Source organism: Giraffa tippelskirchi, chromosome 4 (genome assembly GCF_054371585.1).
Source record: "Giraffa tippelskirchi isolate mGirTip1 chromosome 4, T2T-mGirTip1v1.2.pri, whole genome shotgun sequence".
NCBI lineage: Eukaryota > Metazoa > Chordata > Mammalia > Artiodactyla > Giraffidae > Giraffa > Giraffa tippelskirchi.
In genome coordinates, this window is record NC_137278.1 from 22,758,775 (window position 1) to 22,782,637 (window position 23,863).

A 23,863-nucleotide genomic window follows, 5' to 3' on the forward strand; every position below is an offset into this window, starting at 1 on the left:
CTGAAGACTCCTCTGGGAACAACCTAGAAAAGAGAGTGACTCCCTTCTGTGACTCTTGCAAGCAAACTCTTGGGGAGGGGAACTGAAGCCAAGAGTGTCAGGTTTAACAGTCCACATTCACAAAGCACTTGCCAGGCATAAAAGTTAGGACTTTGTCTTTCTTCTTCTTTTTCTTTTCTAAGTGAAAGAAAAAAATTCACTGAAATTTGTTTTTGTTGTTGTTAAGGAACCTCTGTTATTCTGTGTCTCTGGGATGCAAAGCAAGATCTCGTTCTGACTCTCCATTCCGCAATGTCTTCCTCTTTGGAAATCGAAGCTTAAAAAGAAAATTGTTCTGTATTCAGGAGACTCGAGTTGGATTCTTCTGTATATCCTGTGTGTATATATATATATACACACACATCTGTTTATCGGCTGGAAATCCACTAAGAAAAACACCGCCTTCTAATCTTTCCGAGATGTCCCCTGTAGGACCAGACTGAGGGATTCCCCTTGGAAGGGGCTTCAAGCAGTTATCTGTTAAGATCCCTTCCATCACGTGAGGCCAGCGTCCGGGTTGGGGTACCTGAGAACAACGCAAGGGGGAGCAGCAAGCTGAGAACTGATTGCTGGACTGACTGGAATGGCAATAGCTCGATGGACCGTCTAGAAAGTGACACACAGCATTTCTGTCCGCGCTGCTGCCTGCCGCATCTGCCTTGTTTAGGCCGTGTCCTCAGCCTGGACTACCATCATCCACCTCCATCATCCTTATCACAGACTCAGGTGTCACAGACCAGGTCCAGTGCTGTCCCTTGTGAGTCCTGCTCTGACTTCCCTGGGACAGAATAAGCCACTCCCTTCACCTCGCTTTCTGCAGAGCACTGACTACGCTATTGCATGGTAACCAAGGTCCTATGCAACCTGGTCTCCCTGCAAGACTCTGAGCTCCTCCGGACTGGAGGTTACTTACCCAGAACTGGAACTGAGAATGGAGCGTGACACACAGTAAACATGCAGAACAATGGCATTTGTCTTTAAAATAAGAGGCCCATGTGAGCCACAGCTGTGGCTTCCTTACCATTTAAAGACCCCCAAGCAAAGCAGTTTCGAAGACCTGTGCAAAGCAAAAGGCAGAGTGGGTAGAGGGCCCTGCTTGCCATGTTGTCCAGCCCACCCACATGGCTTATCCTGTGTCCTTTCACTCGAATCATGGGCACAAAGCTATGCATGTAGACATGCTCTAAAGGCCACCGAGCTCTCAACTATGCCGCAGGGGCAGATTGGAGTCCTGGCTGTGTTTCCCAGGCCTCTGACTCTGGACAAGTCAATTCCTCTCTCCCAGCTTTTCTCTCCTTATCTGTAAATGGTAACAATACACACAGGTGTCAAAAATCATAACCACTAAATCCACAAAGATAAATGGAAAGAGTTCTAACAGCAAGTAACTAAAACAGAATATAGAAGTGTTCATACATTTTGATTGAAATTATGTAAAAATATATCCGTACCTGAACAATAACTGGGGGGTAATAAGCAAATAAAAGCAACAATATCACAGAATGAACTATGAGGCAGTTTCTCAAATATGCTTCATTGTTATTACATCATATTTTCCATTAAAAAAGAAAATTGGGGTAAAGCCTTACAGGGTTGCCATGGATATAAGACACAGGAAAGATCTCCATAAACTCCGGAAAATATATTCTTGTCATTCAGCTGCTGCTGCTGTTATTCCTACTACTAACATCTGAATAGGGTTCCCAGGTGGCACTAGTGGTAAAGAACTCGCCTGCTAATGCAGGAAACATACGAGACGTGAGTTTGATCCTGGGTCGGGAAGATCCCCTGGAGGAGGGCATGGCAACCCATTCCAGTATTCTTGCTTGGAGAATCCCATGGACAGAGGAGCCTGGAGGGCTAAACTCAGTAGGGTTGCAAAGAGTCAGACATGACTGAAGCGACTTAGCACGCACACACCACCTGGATGAAAAATTCTTTCTAAAACTGGATTGGAGACATACACCTCTTAGACTTACAAAGCTGGTACACTCTTAATCCTCAGACAAGACAGATCTTACATATACAAAGCTTTTCAAAATACAACATATACATTCTAGGAATCCCCATACTTAATCAGTAGACTAAACCTCCCGGAGATATGAACCTCTCCTCTCCTAAAATGCTCAGCGCAGTGTCTCCTCCTTGGCCGCCCTTGACAGAAGTGAGAAGAGACCACGCTCTCTGAGGCCTGAGAAGCAGACGGTCCTGCTGGAGCTGATGGACTAACAGAATAAATCTCCCGAAAGTTCTCAGCTCTTTCTTAGAGCCTAGAAAAGACGCTTAGAGGTGGAAGCCTCATAACCACAGATATTGAGAGTAATTCTAAGACTCTAAGGAACACCATTAAGTGAGACCTGCACACTGCTCCGGCCTTACCCTTCGTCCACACTGGCACGGACCGTGGCAACAACTCCCTCCAGGACGTGGAGCGGGTCTGCCGGCCCCCCGAGGTCAGCACTGCCTCCACTGTGAAGGGAGAGACAGAGAGAGGAAGGGATTCAGGACGGGATGGCTCAAGCCTCAGAAACCAGCAGGGCACTGACACTCAGATGAACCCAGCTGGATCCCAGCAGAGGACACACCACGAGCTCACAGCTGTTCGTGGCATATGCAGCCCACGAAGTCCCAGGTCTCTGTGTGTTGTGTGTGTCCTAAGGATGTGGAGAGGAAAGCTTCTCTGCCCTGAGGAGCTCACAGTCTAACAGAGGCTTGTTCTCCTACCAAGAGAGTCTCAAAGCAAATGAAGTTTAAAAAATAAAAATAAAAAGGAAAAAGAGAAAGGAAATCTATTTGCATTCTGTTACTCAAAAACTCAAACAACTACTCAATGGGCATTAAATATATGAGCTATTTTAAGCATTAAATATATACCATCTAAATCCTCCAGTTGGCCTTTTTCCCACAATGTTAATATTCACGTGGCCCTTACAAGGTACCAGGCAATGCTCAGTGCTTCACGTGCATCCTGCTATTTAATAATCCAACAGCCCGTGAGACGGGCCCTACTATGATGATACACCACACATGTGTACGCATGGAATTCTATGGAATTTTGAAAATGCAACAGAGGGAAGAAAAGTTTTAGATGAGTTTTCTGAATAATTTAGGCTATATGATTTACACCAACTGCTGGATTCAGTATGTTCATACCTTTGTCATATTAAGCTTACTAAATTCACTGACCTTCTAAAAGGTAAATGTCATAGACCTAGTCAATAGTAATTTATTTTCCTTAGAAAAAGAGGCAGGTGAACTAAAGTTCCCTTTCTCTCACTACTGAAAGATTTAATCCATTTTTATTGAAAGTCTTCTGTGCACCAACTATAACATTTATTAGACCAGAATGAAATCTTCAGTGCTAGAACTGGGCACAGGGAAGAAAAGAGGAGTATAATTTATGTCAGAATTTTACAAATGTAAAAATATGTCAAATTTTAATTATATGAAAATGTACAATTTTTTAAATGAAACTAAATTCTCTTCAAAGCACCAATTTTTCAAACTTTTGTTTTTGTGAGCTTCATATGAACTCGAAGAAATAATAAAAGATAACTAAAATCAAAAAGCTCCCCTGGTAGCTCAAGACAGTAAAAATCTGCCTGCAACACAGGAGACCTGAGTTCAATCCCTGGGTTGGGAAGAACTCCTGGAGAAGGGAATGGCTACCCATTCCAGGATTCTTGCCTGGAGAACCCATGGACAGAGGAGAATCAAAAAGATAAATATGGCAAACAATTATCTGTCATCACTTGAAAGTGGAAAGTGGCTCTAATAACCACCAGCACCACCAAAACATAGTAAGTTCACTATGTAATAAAGGTTTATTCATTTCACATTTGTGATTTCTAAAAAATGTTACACTACTTTATTTCTCTCCTTATACAGAAAATTACCAGATACCTCAGAGCATTAAGGTGAAAACTGGATGAAGCTGGGTAATTAAACTGATAAAGGCTCATTTGATTTCAGTGCAGCTGCAGAAAACTGACACGCTTTTAATCAAAAAGTTCCTCAAGAGCAACACAGAATCACAAAGAATGCTTAAAAGAAGAATAAATTAAACACAACTAAATCTTTTAGGCTAATTGCATTATTCACAGAAAGCACTTGATGCCTCATTATTTTCTTAGCTTAACTTTCTCCTCTTTCCTAATCCCCCGGAAGCTTTCCTACAAAGAGACCAGCCTATTGACAGGAAGCTACAATTTCTCAATTGTCGGCTTTATGTCATTGATTGCAGGTAAATAACGTCCTAAGATACTTAACAGATGTCTAACTTCTTTAGTATGTGATTAACCGTGCCTTGCGCACTTCAGAAGAAACTTCTGGGAATTGGTTTTCCACTGATGAAAAGACAAGCTCTGAAAATCCACAGTAAAATCACACGACAGGTCTGACACATAGCGACCAGCTTTCATGGCCACATTGGCCTTTGTCCCTTATTTCAAGAATAATCTGAGTGAGGGAGAGGGTCGACCGAGAAATTAGCTAGCGCTTTGACGTGTTACACACAGGACCCATGATGGAGCATTTTCATGGTTCTCCACTCTCAAGATATTTTAAGACAAGAGACTGAGAAGTCTAATCATAATCTCTTTTATAAAGTACTTCATAGTGTATACAATGCTCCTATGTACATGATATTTTATCTTTATAACTGTGAAACAAGCACTTCACTGGCAAAATATCAGCTCAGGTTTTCCTTGATGACTATTTTACGGCTTACCTCAATGCAGAGATGATTTTCATTACTGCACTCTGCACGATTTCCTTGGGCGAGATGTCAAGAGGGCCCACAGCCACCTCCAGCAGCTGCTGAATCATTCTTAGAGGCTGACCATCTAAACACATGGCCACTGCTTGATTGTAAACTTTCTCTTTTTCTGACCGAGACAGATCATAGAGGTAACCATATTTCTGCAGCGTTTCCTGAAAACATGGAATTCAACATGTAACTATGAACTAGAAATTACATGAACAGAGTGAACTATACTCAGAAGACTCTCAAACCAAATATACTAAAACCACAAACACCACACGGAGGAACATGTAGGGGATGTTGAGAGCTTGGTCTCCAGAGCTACCGAGACTTGAGTGTAAACCTTGCTTTACTATATACTAAGTAGTAAGCCATTGTGATCTCAAATTTCCAGGGTCTATAAAATGAGAATGAGGACAATCAGTTCTTGTGAACAGAAGGTGTTGTAAACATTCAATAATACAAAAATCAGTCCTTTAGCACAAGGTCAGGCACAAAGTAATGCTCATTAAATTTCTCTATTATTATTACTGTGCTATAAACACATAACAGCTAAAATCTATTAAGTATCAACTATGTAAACCCAGGTATTGTATATGTTATATAATTTAATGTTTATAATTATCCTGATAGCTCAGTTGGTAAAGAATCTGCCGGCAATGCAGGAGACCCAGGTTCGATTTCTGGGTCAGGAAGATCCACTGGAGAAGGGAGAGGCTACCCACTCCAGTATTCTTAGATTTCCCTGTGGCTCAGCTGATCAAGAATCCACCTACGATGCAGGAGACCTGGATTTGATCCCTGAGTTGGAAAGATCCCCTGGAGGAGGGAAAGGCTACCCACTCCAGTATTCTGACCTGGAGAATTCCATGGACTGTATAGACCATGGGGTCGCAAAGAGTCAGACACGACTAAGTGACTTTCACCTTCCCTTCCACTATCCCTCAAGGAGTTTTAATTAGCTCCACTTTATCAGAAAGGAAGCTGAAAATCAAAGGTGTTAAGCAACGTGTCCAAAGTCACACAGTCGCCATTAATGGAGCTTGGGATTAGAACCCAAAATTCTGCTTTCCCCACCACATTCCCCCATTCCACACTGCCAGTCCCTCTTTGATAATATTGTAAAAACTAACATGACAACACATAATTTCAGAAATAGAACACAGCCTACCATTGTCCAGCATACCAAATGTGATCACTTGATGTTAATAACACTTTCTAACTTTCACAAGTGCTTCTGAATATAACTGCTTTGTCTTTCAAACCTTAACTGGACATTTGATGATATCAAAGAATCACTATTAACATTTTTATTGGTAATGTAGTGATTTACTTCAGTTCAGTTCAGTCACTCAGTCGTGTCCGACTCTTTGTGACCCCATGAATTGCAGCACGCCAGGCCTCCCTGTCCATCACCCACTCCCAAAGTTTACCCAAACTCATGTCCATCGAGTCGGTGATGCCATCCAGCCATCTCATCCTCTGTCGTCCCTTTCTCCTGCCCCCAATCTTTCCCAGCATCAGGCTCTTTTCCAATGAGTCAACTCTTTGCATGACGTGGCCAAAGTATTGGAGTTTCAGCTTCAACATCAGTCCTTCCAATGAACACCTAGGACTGATCTCCTTTAGGATGGACTGGTTGGATCTCCTGGCAGTCCAAGGGACTCTCAAGAGTCTTCTCCAACACCACAGTTCAAAAGCATCAATTCTTCGGTGCTCAGCTTTCTTCACAGTCCAACTCTCACATCCATACATGACTACTGGAAAAACCATAGCCTTGACTAGACAGACATTTGTTGACAAAGTAAGGTCTCTGCTTTTTAATATGCTATCTAGGTTGATCATAACTTTCCTTCCAAGGAGTAAGCGTCTTTTAATTTCATGGCTGCAATCACCATCTGCAGTCATTTTGGAGCCCAAAAAAATAAAGTCTGACACTGTTTCCACTGTTTCCCCATCTATTTCCCATGACATGATGGGACCAGATGCCATGATCTTAGTTTTCTGAATGTTGAGCTTTAAGCCAACTTTTTCACTCTCCTCTTTCACTTTCATCAAGAGGCTTTTTAGTTCCTCTTCACTTTCTGCCATAAGGGTGGTGTCATCTGCATATCTGAGGTTATTAATATTTCTCCCGACAATCTTGATTCCAGCTTGTGCTTCCTCCAGCCCAGTGTTTCTCATGATGTACTCTGCATATAAGTTAAATAAGCAGGATGACAATATACAGCCTTGACGTACTCCTTTTCCTATTTGGAACCAGTCTGTTGTTCCGTGTCTAGTTCTAACTGTTGCTTCCTGACCTGCATACAGGTTTCTCAAGAGACAGGTCAGGTGGTCTGGTATTCCCATCTCTTTCAGAATTTTCCACAGTTTATTGTGATCCACACAGTCAAAGGCTTTGGCATAGTCAATAAAGCAGAAATAGATGTTTTTCTAGTAGTAGTAGTTACATTTAAATATATCTTTTAGAAACAGATAAGAAGGATTTGTGGATAAAATGAAAAGCTGACTGGGTTTTTCTTTAAAATGACTCAGAGGAGTAAGGGTCGAAAGGAAATAGAGGTCATGTTTTGATAATGGTGAACGCTGGGAGTTGGGCACATGGGCTTTCAGTTTACTATTCTTCCCATTGTGATACTTTCTATATTTAAAACCAAACTATCTTTGAGTTAGGCAAGGAAATTACTAGTATCCATACTGAGACAAGAGGAAACTGAGGTTCCAATGGCCTGTGATTAAAGTTGCACTAACCTTCTCATACAATATGGTATACAATATGGTCTTTCACTGAGTATATAATTATAGAGGTTAAAATCAAAGCCCCTGCACTTAAAATGGTCAACGTATATAAGGTTGGAAGTTATTTTCAGCATTTGATCTAAAAGGTGCCTTAACAAAATCATATAATGTCAATTTAGGGACCAGAAGAGGCTCCTATTAAGGACCATCCATGGTCTAACAACATTCGCAAGTAGCTATTCCAAGTGTGTTCAGTCCCTCAGTTGTGTCCAACTCTTTGCGACCCCATGGACTGAAGCTCATAAGGCTCCTCTTTCTATGGAATTTTCCAGGCAAGAGTACTGGAATGGGTTGCCATTTCCTCCTCCAAGGGATATTCCCAACCCAGGAATCGAACTCACGTCTCTTTCATTGACAGGAGGATTCTTTACCACTGAACCACCTGGGAAGCCCAAGTAGTCATTTGGTACGTTTAAATCACAGCTTCACTGAAGCAAATGTCTGTTTTTGTATTAATAACTCCCTCAGTGCCTTATACACCACTTGAGCCACTGAAAGACAACACTTATTCCAAGAAGTGTAATGACAATCTCCAGATATGAATATACAATATTTGATTAGAAAAACAAATATGTACTTAAAAACTCATAAGTATAAATCACTTCTACATGTTTCAACTTTTACGCTAGTCCTAATTACTGATTGGTGGTGGTGGTTCAGTCGCTAAATTTTGTCCAACTCTTGTGACCCCATGGACTGTAGCCCACCAGGCTTCTCTGTCCATGGGATTCTCTAGGCAAGAATACTGGAATGGGTTGCCATTTCCTTCTCCAGGGGATCTTCCCAACCCAGGAATTGAACCCAGGTCACCTGCATTGCAGACAGATTCTTTACCAACTGAGCTACAAGGGAAGCCCCTTAATTGTCAATATTTTTAATATTGTCAATAATTGTAATTATTGATTATACAACTGTAACTGTCAGCAGAATAAAATCAAGATCGGTAAGGCCAATTTGCTCCCTGCAAAGGCTTCTATATTGCTCATACCATTATTTAATATTATTTATTAGATAGGCTAATAGGCACTAAAAAATATAAAAATGAAATAAAACTGAAATCAGGCTTTTGGATTCTTCCCATTATCTCTTGGATGAGGGGCTTGCATTTTTGAGTCTCATACATATTTTGAAGTCTTCCATTTGTTCAGTATCTGGACTCCTCTCCACTGACTGATTTTTCTAGTCCGGAATATATATATATTGTTTTACAAGCCAAGACTACAATTCATTAAACACATAAGGTTAAAAAAAATAAAACAGATCATTGGCCGCTTATAGGTTAATTCACTACAGCATTACAAAGCAAATGGAATATTTTTTACATACCTAAACACTGTTTTTACCTGGATGAAAACCATTTATGTAGTGATTTGTCAACTTTTCAGCTATGGAAAGTGAAAGTGAGTCGCTTAGTCAGGTCCAACTCTTTGCAACCCCATGGACTATGGGAATTCTCCAGGCTAGAATACTGGAGTGGGTAGCCTTTCCCTTCTCCAGGGGATGTTCCCAACCCAGGGATCAAACCCACGTCTTCCACATTGCAGGCGGATTCTTTACCAGCTGAGCCACCAGGGAAGCCCAAGAATACTGGAGTGGGTAGCCCATCCCTTCTCCAGTGGATCTTCCCGACCCAGGAATCAAACTGGGGTCTCCTGCATTGCAGGCAGATTCTTTACCAACTGAGCTATGGAAAAGAATATTAAAGTTGCCATGATGGTGGTAATACAGAAGAAAAGCTCCAAAGGCTACAGAGGGTTTCCTTATGCAATCCGAACCCTCTGATCCCCAAACCTCGTAGGGGCTCATGACTCCCACGAGGGGGCTTTTTGAGACTCCATTAGACCAGAGGGTCCCAACTAGAAATGAACTAAGAACAACTTCATCAGCCAAAAAAGTCATGTCAAGAATAAATTATATTGAAAAATGCAACAGAAAAACAGGATGAAAACACACATTCTTTAAAAAAAAAAAAAACACAACTTCTGAAGCAGCCATGGATGGCTATTTCTGAATTTTTCTGAAAGTTGGAGAAAAATTTATCATCATTGAATTGGAAAGAAAAACATCTCCCAGTTAGAAATAGAGCTTGGGAACCAGTCTTGGTGTGTGTGTATGTGTGATTCTTTACCATCTGAGCCACCAGGGAAGCCTATATAACTGAATCACTTTGCTATACACCTAAAACACAATCCTGTAAATTAACTATATACTTCATTTTAAAAAATGGTTATTGAAAAAAAAATCTGAAAGATTGAAAACCCTATTAAAACTATGAATATGGCTTTAAAAGACAAATGAAAGAATACACTGATATTATCCCAGTGTGTGAGCATACAGAAGAAGTTGGCATTTCATTACCTGCTCACTATTCTTCAGAGAAACGATGAAGCTGTGGTCGAGGGTTTCCAGGTGTGCCAGTGATTGCTCCAGATGATTCAAGGCACCTGCATAAGTCACCTGAGAACTGCCAGCCTCCTCAGTGTCTTCCTCTGAATTTCTTTTTCTTGGCTTTTCAATAAAATGTTTGACTGTCTTAATAGCCTTTCCAGTCATTTCTTTACGTGCTTCCAGAGACAGCTTTACCAAAAGCAAAAAAGAGTGAGTGAGAGAGAGGAACCGAGCAAAGGTAAGAATTACCCTATATATTACACATGGCGTATTTAGTAAGGTATTGGTGTGGCAGAGAAAATAAAAGTGAAATTTTAATACATAAACTGTAGTGAATAGGACTTTTGCTATACTAGTTTTTCTACCATGAAGAAAACAAAAATAGGGTGGTATCACTTGCACTATTAAAAGCATAAAGTTTTTTAAAAAATGCTAATACCCAAAGCAGGTGGTGTCATGATGAAACTAATATTCAAATAGATTACTGGTTACAGTGAAAAAATGAGGAGTCATTTCTATAACCATTCTGATAATTTATTATAAGGAAATAATTCAAAAGAAGAAAATAGTATAGGCATGAAGATTTTTACTGGAATAAGAATATAAAAATAAAACTTAAAAGCAATCTAATTGATAGTAAGAGAAGTGGTAACTAGCTAATTACAAATCACTAGGTAGAGTATTATCATGCAGCCACTAAAGTATAGAGCTATTATAGCCATTTGGAAATAATTATCATAAACGTTCAATTTTAGGAATCAGAAATCATAAAACTGTATCATGCTTACATTAAAATCTGAACTATACCTGTGCATGTGGCTGAAGACAATACACACACACACACACACAGTATTAGTGACCACTGTTAAAAGTGTTGAGAATATGAGCAATTCTGTTCTTGACTTTCCAAATTTTCTATAATAATGCTATATTCACTCATTTGCTCATCAATTGCTTATTGAATTCTAATATATGACAGCCACTATGCTAGGCATGTAACAGTTATATTTTTTCTAATATTTAAAATGTTAAGTTCACTTAGCCTCAAGAATACAAAGTCAGTCTCAACTTAACCCGTTTTGATGAATGCACCACATTCTTCGGAGCCACCCTGGGGCCTTTCAGGTCCTGCTGGTTTGTGCTACTCCAGACCCAGATTTTAGTCTCCTGTCAACTGCTCAAGCACAGTTTTACTAGAGCCATAGGAGGACTCTCTATTGATTTAACAACAAGAGATAAAGCGTCCTAGGACCAAATCGCATCCTTCCAATTACTTCTTAAAATCCGTCATGTCCTGTGTCTGGTTATTCTGAAAAGTAGGCACAGGCATCAAATACACAGCACTAACGACCCCACCAGGAGGCAAACCTCCCCTACCCTCCATCCCCAACAGCTCCCTCCAAGTCACTCCACATAAAATTAATGTTTTATAATAGATGGAAAATTCTGAAAGAGATGGGAATACCAGACCACCTGACCTGTCTCTTGAGAAACCTGTATGCAGGTCAGGAAGCAACAGTTAGAACTGGACATGAAACAACAGACTGGTTCCAAATAGGAAAAGGAGTATGTCAAGGCTGTATATTGTCACCCAACTTATTTAACTTATATGCAGAGTACATCATGAGAAACGCAGGGCTGGAAGAAGCACAAGCTGGAATCAAGACTGCTGGGAGAAATATCAATAACCTCACATATACAGATGACACCACCCTTATGGCAGAAAGTGAAGAGGAACTAAAAAGCCTCTTGATGAAAGTGAAAGAGGAGAGCGAAAAAGTTGGCTTAAAGCTCAACATTCAGAAAAACTAAGATCATGGCATCTGGTCCCATCACATCATGGGAAATAGATGAGGAAACAGTGCAAAAACTGTCAGACTTTATTTTTTTGGGCTCCAAAATGACTGCAGATGGTGATTGCAGCCATGAAATTAAAAGACGCTTACTCCTTGGAAGGAAAGTTATGATCAACCTAGATAGCATATTAAAAAGCAAGGACATTACTTTGCTAACAAAGGTCCATCTAGTCAAGGCTATGGTTTTTCCAGTAGTCATGTATGGATGTGAGAGTTGGACTGTGAAGAAAGCTGAGCACCAAAGAATTGATGCTTTTGAACTGTGGTGTTGGAGAAGACTCTTGAGAGTCCCTTGGACTGCAAGGAGATCCAACCAGTCCATCCTAAAGGAGATCAGTCCTAGGTGTTCATTGGAAGGACTGATGTTGAAACTGAAACTCCAATACTTTGGCCACCTCATGCAAAGAGTTGACTCACTGGAAAAGACCCTGATGCTGGGAAGGATTGGGGGCAGGAGAAGGGGATGACAGAGGATGAGATGGTTGGATGGCATCACCGACCTGATGGACATGAGTTTAGGTAAACTTTGGGAGTTGGTGATGGACAGGGAGGCCTGGTGTGCTGCAATTCATGGGGTCGCATAGAGTTGAACACGACTGAGGGACTAAACTAAAATGAATAGATGGCTGGCATTTTCTTAGCTTCTTATAGATATGGATGAAAGGCACCTTTAGGAAAGCACTATTTTCAGTGCACTGTAACTGTTTGCAAATACAGCTTCAAATCAAGTTCTGCAAACCCCAGCACCTATGACATAAAATCAGAAGCCACCAGTGACCAGCAAGGATTGGCTACAGTATTGTCTCTTCCCCTAAATAAACTGTAAATGCTTTTCTGTGACTGAGAAATACAAGATATCCTAGAATCTGTGTTTAGTTCAACAGACCTCCCTACGCCCCCCGTGATGTGGATGGAAAGATTGAGCCCCAGGGAAGGGAGGTGATACATTTGGGTTCATGATGAGTGGGAGAGTGAAAGTCAGAATTCAGGTCCATGGTTGACCAAGCCAGTGCTCCCCCTCACTGTCCACCACACAGTCACTCGGTCATGTCTGCCTCATCACAGTATCTGACACGGCGAGCGAATGAAATCAAGATTTCACAGCCCTACCCTGTATGACTTGCCCTCCAGCTCACCCCACTTCTCTAATAACCCTGTGTCCTCCTTTCTCCCACTCTCAGCCCACTCCTAAGACACTGACCTCCCTGCAGGCCCCCACAGCCTTTCCGCTTGTCGGGCCCTCTGTCTGGAACGTTCTCCCAGGGATCCTCATGCTCGTTCCTGTGCTTCCCTCAGGACGCGGCTGAAAGGTCACCTTACCCACGCGGCCTCCCTGAGCACTGAGGCAGAGCGGGCACACCCTCCGTCCGCACGGGACCGCCCTCTCCTCACCCTGCATTGCTTTCTCTTCACAACTGCCATGCTGCGTTTCTACTTGCTGTGGTCTTCACTGCCGTCTTCCCAGAGCTCAGAATGGTGCCACATACATAAGAAGTGTACTGAACGTATAAAGGAATGAACGGATGAATGACATTTCAAAATGACAGAATGATGAAAGCAGACTTGTGGAAATAGGAAAGCTTATGACACGTGTATAACCACTAGTGAGCACTTAGAGCAGGAGTGGAAAGGGCCAGACAGAAAATGCTAAGCTTTGGAGGTCACTTCCGATCTCTGACGTGTGTTCTTTTGGTTGGCTGGCTAGTTCTTAGAATCCTTTAAGGACTGTAAAAACTAGCTTAGCTAAGGGCAGTACAAAAACAGGCAATGGGCTGAATTTGACCTGTAGGCTACGACTGACTGACTCCCTGATCTAAAACGTTAAAAAGCTTTAGTTGGAAAGATGAACTGAAAATAAATTGTTGGTAGCATTGAGTGCCGGGCTAGCTACGGAATCTGACTTGCAGGAGTTCAGGAGCCACTGAAGGCAAGTGGTATTATGAAGATAATTGCTTGGGAACATTTCAGTCGGTTTTTTAGTTTAAAAACATGCTGTAGAATTTTTTTAAATATGAAACTACAAGTATCTGAGAAAAACTGTCATCCTTTCTCAAGCCTGCCTTTTCCTGTCCTTCCCAAATCAGTTCAGGGTTCACTCCTTTGAGATGCTGTCGCTAACATCATCTCCTCCCTTATGTGTTCATTTTAAAGCTCATCTGTATCAAAGAACCCATTTGTGTTAAAATTGTCTGATTACTCATACATTTCCTCTGACTACACAATGTGGTCTTCCAGGGAAGAAAATGTGCTTTTTAAATCTCTGTACCCCTAGCCCTTAATACAATGTCTAGCACATTGTAGACAAACTGAAAATAGCTGCTAAATTACTCAACAACTCTGCTCAACATAAGGGTGTGGGGGAAGAACCTTTAAAAGTCCAATGAAATAGCATGTTCTCAACATGTCTCATGTCTCGAGAAATTTGTGGTCCAGAATGCGCCCAGAGGCTCCCTAGTGTCTTATTTATTTATCAGGGACCCTAGTGTTTTATTCCTGTAAGATGGCCTCAAGAGACTAAAATTCACAAGGACATTTTCAAGAACTTGAAACAAAAACCTCAGGACTAGATGTATGTCGTCGGGACAAGGCCCGTCAGTGGCAGTCAGAAGTCACGCAGGAAAAGGCAGCAGGACATCAGACACTGGACATTAGGCAGTGAGGATTTTGAGTTTATTCATGGACAGCCACCCAGTGAAGGAGCTGGACATCTGGCCCCGGGCTGGGTGCTGGTGACACAGACAAAATGAGATCAGGTGCCTGTCCCTGGGGACTCTAAACCCTAGCTGGAACGACAGAGAGATAAACGGCAAGGAGGCAGGATCCTTCTTCAAGTGTTGGAGGGTAAACGTGACCTGCTGATGAGGGCCTCCGAGGGGCACTCTGTCTGGACAGGAAGGGAAGGGCTGGGTGGGGTAGGGTGGGGTGGGCAGGAAGGTTTGCTGAGGGATGCTATCTCTAAAGGGAGTCCTCAGGGGTGAGGAGGCGTTAAGACGGGAAAGGAAGAACTTCAAGAGGTCCCCAGGTTAAAGGGGGAAGTGGGGATGCTGGGGTAAATGAAGGCCACATGGCCTGGATGCAGAGTGCAAGTAAAGGCCCATCAGAGCCTGAGACAGGGAGAAGGAACAGGCTAACACAAAGGGCGTGTGTGCCGGGTGAGAGGACAGCTCTCTATCGCACTTGTGCCTGGGAAGCCGTGCAAGGAAGGAGTTGATGCAGAAGAGGAACACAATCAGTGCTGTCGCTGTCATGAATGGCTTGATTCAAAATTCACCAAGACAACTTTCCTTGTGTGCAGGTACCTTAAGGCTGATAAAATCTCACCAAGCAGATACTATTTTTTTCTTTTAAAAACGAATATAGTGTGACTTTTCGATAAGGTGTATATTTATGAAATGACAGGTGACTTAGGAAAAGCCAGATGCTACCTACAGAGTTAGGATGGGAAAGCCAGGGTTTACCTACCGTTCACATTGCTAATAGCAACTACATTAACTAATGGGAAAGTCAAGAGCAAAATTATTTCACTCATACTTTTGTTTTAACATCACAGTTAATTTGAGAGATTGAAAAAATTTTCTTTGATGAATACAGGATAGAGAGATAGCCTTTCTTTCTGGGTTCTATTTAAAACCTCACTCCACTTTTCTCTCATCTCCTCCTTTTCAAGCATAGACACTCCAATGCTTACCATGTGCTGAGCCTAGTCTTGGCACAGGGGATACAAAAGGAAATTAAAACACAATCTCTACCTTAGAAGAACCTCCATCCTAATGGAAAAACCAAACACAAATATAAGTATTCATAAAATGTGACAGAAATATAAACTAACTATGCAGGTGCAAGAAAAAGTATCTGTCTTAGAAAGGCAAGAAAGTCTTTACAAAGGAGGTGGCACCTAAGCCAGGACTTGAAGGATGAGCAAGGATTCCTGTGAAGAAGCGGGTGAGGTGAACTTGCAACACGGGGAATTTGTTGTTGTTCAGTCATTAAGTCGTGTTCGACTCCTTGCGACCCCATGGACTGCAGCATGCCAGGCTTCCCTGTCCTTCACTGTCTCCTGGAGTTTGCTCAAACTCACGTCCATTGAGTCGATGATGCCATCCAACCATCTCATCCTCTGTCCGCCTCTTCTCCTGCCCTCAGTCTTTCCCAGCACCAGAGTCTTTTTCAATGAGTCAGCTCTTTGCATCAGGCGGCCAAACCTTCCAAACATTTCTGCCCAAGACCCGCAGTAAGAAACACATTGTGTGCATCAAATCTCAATATCAGAATATATGCATGGACATGTATGCATATATTAAAAGCCCAAGTGTCATGAAACAATATACCCCCTGCTGCGGTGAGGTACAATTTGGTATTCTCTGGTATTAGTCTACTGTCCAGTATTTTTTCCTGTTTGTTTTGTTTTAATGCCAATCTCAACACTGTAATTGCAGGATCCACTAATGGATTGTAACTCATAGTTTGTAAAGCACCTGCCAATCTGCTCCAAGGATGACAGGATGATTTGTAGGGGCCAGCAAAGGTCGAGGCTACCAATGAGGTATCAAGTTATCTAAGTTACATTTTATTGACTTCAACAAAGAAGAAATCCCTTTATGTTCTTCTGACAGCATGATGTTACTCTCTCTGCTGACGCTGAATGTTATGTATGTGTACTTTATATCGGTCTACTTTCCTTCCTAGGTTATGAGGTCCATCAGCGTAGGATCCGTGTCTTACTCATTTTTTTAACTCTCAGTGCTTAGTCTAACATTTTAAGCACTGTTTTAAATTGTAAACATAGAATATTATTAAATAGCACCTTAAATATTATCCAACAGAAAACGAAATTGACAAGTTTGGAAAATGTTTGCTTTAATATAGTTAACAAGCTATTCAAACATAAAAATAAGAATGCAGGTTTTGTCACAGTGAATCATATACTTTAAAAAATCAACAGTAGAATTTTGCTCCTCTGCTTTAACCGTCAACTTCTTATATAATAAAAATGAATCATGGAGGACACAGAGGCCACTTTATCTTTGCCTTTTCCCTTATGTAATAATCAAAGTAATATTATCATTCTTCAGCAAAGTGTAAATGGCCCTATCTTTTGCACTGTTCACTTTCAGCAGTGACATAAGCTAATACGTCCCTAAGTTTTTCAACAACTTGAAGGTTACCTTTATCTTAAAGAAGAGGGCCATGAAGAATGTTAGAAATGAGATGTTCCTGCAATCAGTAATGAAGGTTCCTGTCCACTCAGGCTGTGAAAGCATTCATTCACATTTTTCATTTAAAAATTCCTATCATATGCATGCATGGGATACACAACACAAACTATTATTATTAAGAGCATTTTAAGTAGATCTACTGAGTTTATGTCAAAACCAAGTATAAGTATGAAAATCTGGATCTTATTCTAACTCTTACAACTATTTTGGATCATTCAAAACCAAACTGAACTGTTGCTAGATGTTTGCAACTGGGCTGAAAGGAATTCAAATGTCATTTTTTGACCCTCCAGGTGACAGTAGAACAGAAAGAAGGACAAAGAAAAGCAGAAGGGGAACTGACTGGTACTGAGCACCTACTGACAACAAGATCTTTATTCTTGCTATTTTATTTAATCTTCACAATGGTTATTCAAGGTGCATGTTCCAGATACTGTGCTTCTTATGTCCATTCCATACCTTGTCTAGTAAATGCTGACCATGCAGTGGGCATGGGACTGACTCAGGGCTGCCTAGGGTTAGTCCTGATGGAGTCCGACCATTCACGGTAATCTCACATCTCTCACCACAGTGGTTAGTTCAGGTGGTCGGGCCGACTGACTACCAAAAGCCACAGGAATCTGTTCAGGGGTGATGTAACCCCTGAGTGAGAGGTTCAGGTTTTCTGTTCTGTGCGCACGTGGAGCTTTCTCACCCTACCTGGTGTGTATGGATTAGGAAGCGATGTAGCTTGTTTCCATCAGTCAGTGCACTGAAGCAAAGAGCCTGAGGGTGAAGCTTATACCACAGAGAAAAGAGACAGAAACTGGCTCATTGATGACCACTGTCTGCTGAATCACCCAACCCCGAAGTCAGCCCCACCTCTGAGCTTTTGAGTTACATAAGCCAGGAAATTTTCTGCTCAGTTAAGCTAATTTAATTGGATTTTCATTTGTGTCTAAAAACATTCTAAAATTAATCTATATTAATATAGGAGTAATTATTATTTCCCATTATATAGAGGAGAAAACTCAGAAGATAGAGTCATTTCCCCAAGGTCAAGCTTGATGGGAACTCAGGAAGGTCTGTCTAACTATAAACCTGTCTCTCTATTCATCACCGTGCTGCCACTTAAAGAACTTCACAATGTGTCTAAGATTCATCAGGATTTAATTCGATACGATGAGAGGCCACAATATTAATGGAGGGAATTTTCCAGGGTCAGTGTTAATTTAAAAGTGTTTTACTCTGTTCTCCTCATGGAAATTTTATCATTTGATAAGTGGCATCAATTCATCACAGTCTTCCACACACACGGGTGGGATGGAAAACTCGCTCATCAGATGACACACGCTGGGCAGAAAGCTGGTTACACTATGATTAAGGAACTTTGCTAGGTGATTCAGTGACCAAAAGGTTACACAGCATCCTCAAAGGATGTTTACAGAAATGCATTATGAAAGCAGAGATATAGCACACATGCCTGCACTACAGTAATTAGCACAAATTGAGTCAGTCTGGTGTCAATGCCTCTCTGGTCCATCTTCATCTCTCCCATAAAATACCGCAATGGCCTTCACACTGGAGTTTCCCTGTGTCCAAGTTGATGGCTTCTGTTCCTTTCTCTGATCATCACCAAGGCGATCTTTCTAAAGCAAGAATCTGAGAATGTCACTACCCAGCCTAAAATTTACGTCTAATTGGTCCATTCGCAGGATAGTCTAAAACCTTTAGCCAGGTGAGCATTCATTCATTACTAGGCTCTTTCTTCTCTCTGCAGCCTCATCAAGACACTTCTATTTATATCCCATGTCTTGTAGTCAACTGAAGGCACTAGATTATTCCATGCCTGTACCAAACTGCCACATCTACCTGGAATGCCCCTCCTCTTTTAATTTTTCCCTGCATGACAAACACCCTCATTTATTAAGACTGGGCTCAAATACCTTATCTACTACGAAGCCTTTCCTGGCTGGTCCCATCAACTAACTGTTAACCATTTTTACCTTACTGCTACCACATTACAAGTCATCTATCACATCAACTCTGAATCCTTCACTACTCTATTTGTTTACCGTCTCCATCTATGAAGAGTTCCCCCTGACTGTCAGGTGGGCAGAAACAACCAGCATCCTGAGATGGCTGCAATTAGACAGGGATTTTCCTCTGGGTACCATTACTTGAAAAGCTTTTGGCACCAGCTGAGTGGAGAGGGCATGACTTTTCATTATAAATCCCTTTACTGCACAGGCAAGAGAAAGTATTCATAAAATGGCAATTAGAAGATAAATCTGCTTGTAAGTTTAAAAGGTACTTAATAAATGAGAGAAGGGATCGTAGGATGAACAAAGAATGGAGGAGGAGAGGGGGACCCACATCACTGAAGATTTATGGTTGAACGACAAAAAATTCAGAACCCTGAAGTTGGCCAGGTAGAGAAAAACATTTCAGTAGGGAGGTGATTTCTGGATTTTTCTCCTTTTTCTTTTGTAAATGTTAAAATACTCTTTGGTATTTGCTGTACATTACTCTAAGATTGCTGATTTATTCTTCTGTCTTCCCCGAGACGTCCGCCCCCTGTAAATTTAGAGCCCACAAGCCTCCCAGGAAGGAGTATGTACTCTTTCTTGTGCTTTATTCATGGAGAAGCCTGCAAGGGCTGCAGAAACACACAGCAGCTGAGCGCCCGCCAGACTCCTCCTCAGCAACAGAGGCATCATCATTTATGATTGGACGGCAAACACAGTCTTTCGGCCAATTTTCAATCTTACTAAATTATTACCATAGCCAATTTGAAATAATTTCCAAGCACAAACAGAGAATGAGTTTTCAGCTTGCCAGTCAAGCCAATAATCACGAGCACCCAAGATGGGCTTTTGCAGCCAAATTTCTCAGTCGAGGGAGGCTGTGGGAAGCAAGATTTGGGGAGCAGGCCTATCGACGAATCCTGACTTGGTCACATCTAGCTCATGAGACACTGGAACGGTCATTTAACATCCTTGAGCTTTAATTTTCTTATCTCTTAAAATGATGATAAAAGTATTTATTTCACAGAGCTGGCAAGACAATTCACAGAGTAACATTACAATAAATACCATCTTCCCCTTCTTATAGTACCTTGTTTGAAGGCTGGATGTGAAGAGGAAAATGGTTAATCCACATCCGTAGTTAGCCTAGATGACTATGAAAAACTTTCAGAAGAAAACATTAGTCCCTCTTATTGTTACAGGGTGATGTTGACATACAATCTAAGGGCCAATTCTCAGGCTTCTTCTTCTATAAGTCACAATATTCAGAGTGGATGCCATACCCACAATCCCTCCTTGAGGAAGCAGCCAAAGGGGCCTGTTAAAAACAGGCTGTCTGCTTGGCAACAAAACTATTCCGAATCTGACCACAGCTATATACCTAGCACTGAGAACAATTTCTGATATACAGGAGGCACTGATGGTGATTTTCCATTCTTAGATTACAAATTACCCAAATTTAGAAGCTTAAAACACTGATTATCTCACAGTTTCTATGATTCATGAATCTGGTGTGGTTTAGCTAGGTGCCCCTCTGGATTAAGATCTTGCACAAGGTTAGAAATGAATCACTGGTCAATTCTGCCGTTTCATCGGGTCGCTTGGTTGGGTGGCAGGAGATGCATGACCACATTTACTCCAGGTGACTGGCATCCTTGGTCTCCTGCCATCCTTGGTCTCCTGCCATCCAGAGATCTTCACAACAGGGCGCATCAATTCCCCAAGAGGGCATGATCCAAGGAGGGGAGATGCCACCCAAGAAAGAAGCCATGGTCTTGCCATAACTTAATTTTGCAAAGATCATCCCGTCACTTTTGTTGTACATATTCTGCTTACTAAAAGTGAATTAAGTCAGTCCAGTCCACACTCAAAGGGAGGAGATCACACAGGGGATTAAACACTGGAAAGTCAAGTTCATTAAGGGTCATCGCACAGGCTGTCTTTCCCAGCCTATTCATTGACTTAAAAAATATCTGGTCAATGAATGAACAAAGTAGCCAATGATGCCTACTTGAAGAGATCTTGTGCCAAATAGGAAGACCAGACCGACTTTTCTGGAAATTTGTGGATTTTTCACTTTTCATAAATGGAAAAAGGGCAAGTGGGTAAATAATCAACTTTGGAAACGTAAAGACCACATAAGACTTTTAACAGGCCAGCCTTTCTTTTCCTTAAAGTCTTATAACAGGTCATTTTTCATAGGACTGTCTATGTTTTATTTATGAGTAAATTATGTTACATCATATCATGCTTCAAAAACTATTTTCTATCCTTTAAGTATTCTACCTGCTCCCTTTATTCTGTGCCTTTGACAATCACATGGGAAAGACAATTCTTTTTTAGATTTGCTAGTTTTTGCTTATCTCCTAAGCTCCTGGCTTTTTGCATTTTTGTCAAGATAGGATATGCTTATCAAACACAACTCTCACCTTGGAAAACAGAAGAAAATGATGCCTTAAATGAAAAGGCATTTAATAACAGGAATGGAAGGATAATGTTTACAACTGTAGTAATACATACAATCTAGCTGAAGGTCAGATGAGAGCAATATATACTGCACATTTAAAAACCCTGAAATAATCACTGCTATGTAGCATTAGTAACAAATATATGCCTGGAATATAGAAGGCATTCAATAAACATTTACTGATTATCTCTTCCTTTGAACACACAACATTTATTAATATCCTTAATGACACTTCTTATATTAAATTATAAATTCATTTGATATGTATTCATACATTTATCCCAATCAACTGTGAGCTTCGCAAGGGCAAGGAGCTTGGCAGTCTTTTTTTATCTGTTTACAGCACCTAGAACAATGGCACTGAAAATGTGCTCACATAAACAGTTCCTGAATGTGTCTGGAATGAATAAAACTCACTCAGTTTGAAATCAAATGAGTCAAATGTTGACTACATCAAAACCAAAGATAAATAGGCAAAATACTTATGAGATTACAGGAGAAAAAATTATGAGTTAATATTCAGTCACCCTGTAAAACTGAGTAAATGTAATGCTTTACAGTCAAGTTTGCTAAATCACTTCACTCATGTCCAACTCTTTGCGACCCCATGGACTGTGGCCTGCAAGGCTTCTCAGTCCATGGGATTCTCCAGACAGGAATACTGGAGTGGGTTGCCATTTCCTTCTCCAATAGTCAAGTTTAGTATGATTATAAAATAGCAACAAAAAACACCATTACAATTTAGGGGGGAAAACAGACAACATGAGTATGCCTGCTATGTACAGCTGACTGAGCTTCGACAAAGGAACAAAGGCAATACAATGGAGCAAAGACAGTGTTTTCAACAAATGGTGATGGAACAACTGGACATCCACATGCCAAAAGAAAAAAGAAAAAAAAAATCAAACTAAACCTGGACCTACATCTTTCACAAAAATTAACTACAAATGGACATTATACTTACGTGTAAAACACAAAACTAAAAACTATTAAGAGATCACATAGGAGAAAATCTAGACGACCTGAGTAGGGATATGAGTTTTCAGATATAATACCAAAGACATAATCCATAAAAGAAATAGTTGATAACTAGACTTCACTAAAATTAAGAACTTTTGCTCTGAGAAATACAACGTCGATAAAGTGAGAGACAAGCTACAGACAGGAAGAAAACATTTGCAAAAGACACATCTGATAAAGTACTGTTACATAAAATACACAAAGAACTCTTAAAACAACAATAAGAAAACAAGCCAGTTAAAATATGGGCCAAGGACTTTAAAACACATCTCACCAAAGAATATATACAGATGGCAAATAAACATGTAAGAAGATACTGGATTATCATATATCCTCAGGGAAATGTAGATTAAAACAGCAGTTTTAAAACACTACACACAGATCAGAATGGCCAAAATCTAGAACTCTGACACCATCAAATGCTGGCTACGATGTGAAGAGACAAGAACTCTCATTCATTGCTGGTGGGACTGCAAAATGGTATAGTCACTTTGGAAGACAGTTTGGAAGTTTCTTACAAAATTAAACACACAGTTACCATATAATTATACTCCTTGGTATTTATCCAAAGGAGCTCAAAACTTATGTCCACATAAAAATCTACATGTTAATTTTTACAACAGCTCTAATCATAATTGCCAAAACTTAGAAATGACCACATGTCCTGTGGTAGGTGAATGGATAAATAAACCAGTATATCCACACAATGGGATATTATTCAGCATTTAAAAGAAATAAACTATCATGCCATGAATAGACACAGAGAATCTCAAATGCGTATTACTAAGTGAAAGAAGCCAATCTGAAAAGGCTATGTAGCATAAGACTATATGTAGCTATAGTCTATATAAAAGTATAAACTATACAACATTCTAAAAGAGGCAAAAATACGGACACAGTAAAAAGATCAATGGTTGCCAGGGGTTGGGGGGGTGGGTCATGAATAGGGAGAACACAGAGGATTTTTAAGGCAATGAAAATACTCTGATATTCTAATGTGGTTAGATAATACTGTCACTATGCATCTGTCCACACCTACAGAAAGTACAACACTAAGGTGAACCCTAAGATAAATTATGGGCTTTGAGTGATGATGATGTGTCAAGTGTAGGTTTATCAATTGAAAAAAAAAATGTATCTCCTAGTGAGTGTTCTTGAAAGTGGGGGAGATTATACATGTATAGGGGCAGGAACAACTAGGAAACCTATGTACCTTCCTCTTAATTTTGTTGTGAACCAAAACTGCTGTAAAAAATAGTCTTAAAAAATATATGAGAAAGGAACTTTTCATTCAGAAAAGGATCTTC

General features: G+C 40.7%; 1 protein-coding gene across 9 annotated transcripts in view; it reads right to left on the bottom strand.

Moving 5' to 3' along the window:
* The window catches only part of NBAS (NBAS subunit of NRZ tethering complex), a 325,229-nt gene that overhangs the window by 57,199 nt on the left and 244,167 nt on the right, over positions 1-23,863 (bottom strand). For 5 of the 9 annotated variants that reach the window (XM_081595917.1, XM_081595914.1, XM_081595911.1 and 2 more), the window contains 3 exons: positions 9,962-10,180; positions 4,769-4,971; positions 2,419-2,508 (listed from right to left, as the gene is read on the bottom strand). In XM_081595917.1, coding sequence (XP_081452043.1) covers positions 2,419-2,508; positions 4,769-4,971; positions 9,962-10,180 — 512 coding nt within the window. The remainder of the gene's footprint in view (positions 1-2,418; positions 2,509-4,768; positions 4,972-9,961; positions 10,181-23,863) is intronic. The other 4 variants (XM_081595916.1, XM_081595913.1, XM_081595912.1 and 1 more) reach the window with 1 other exon arrangement.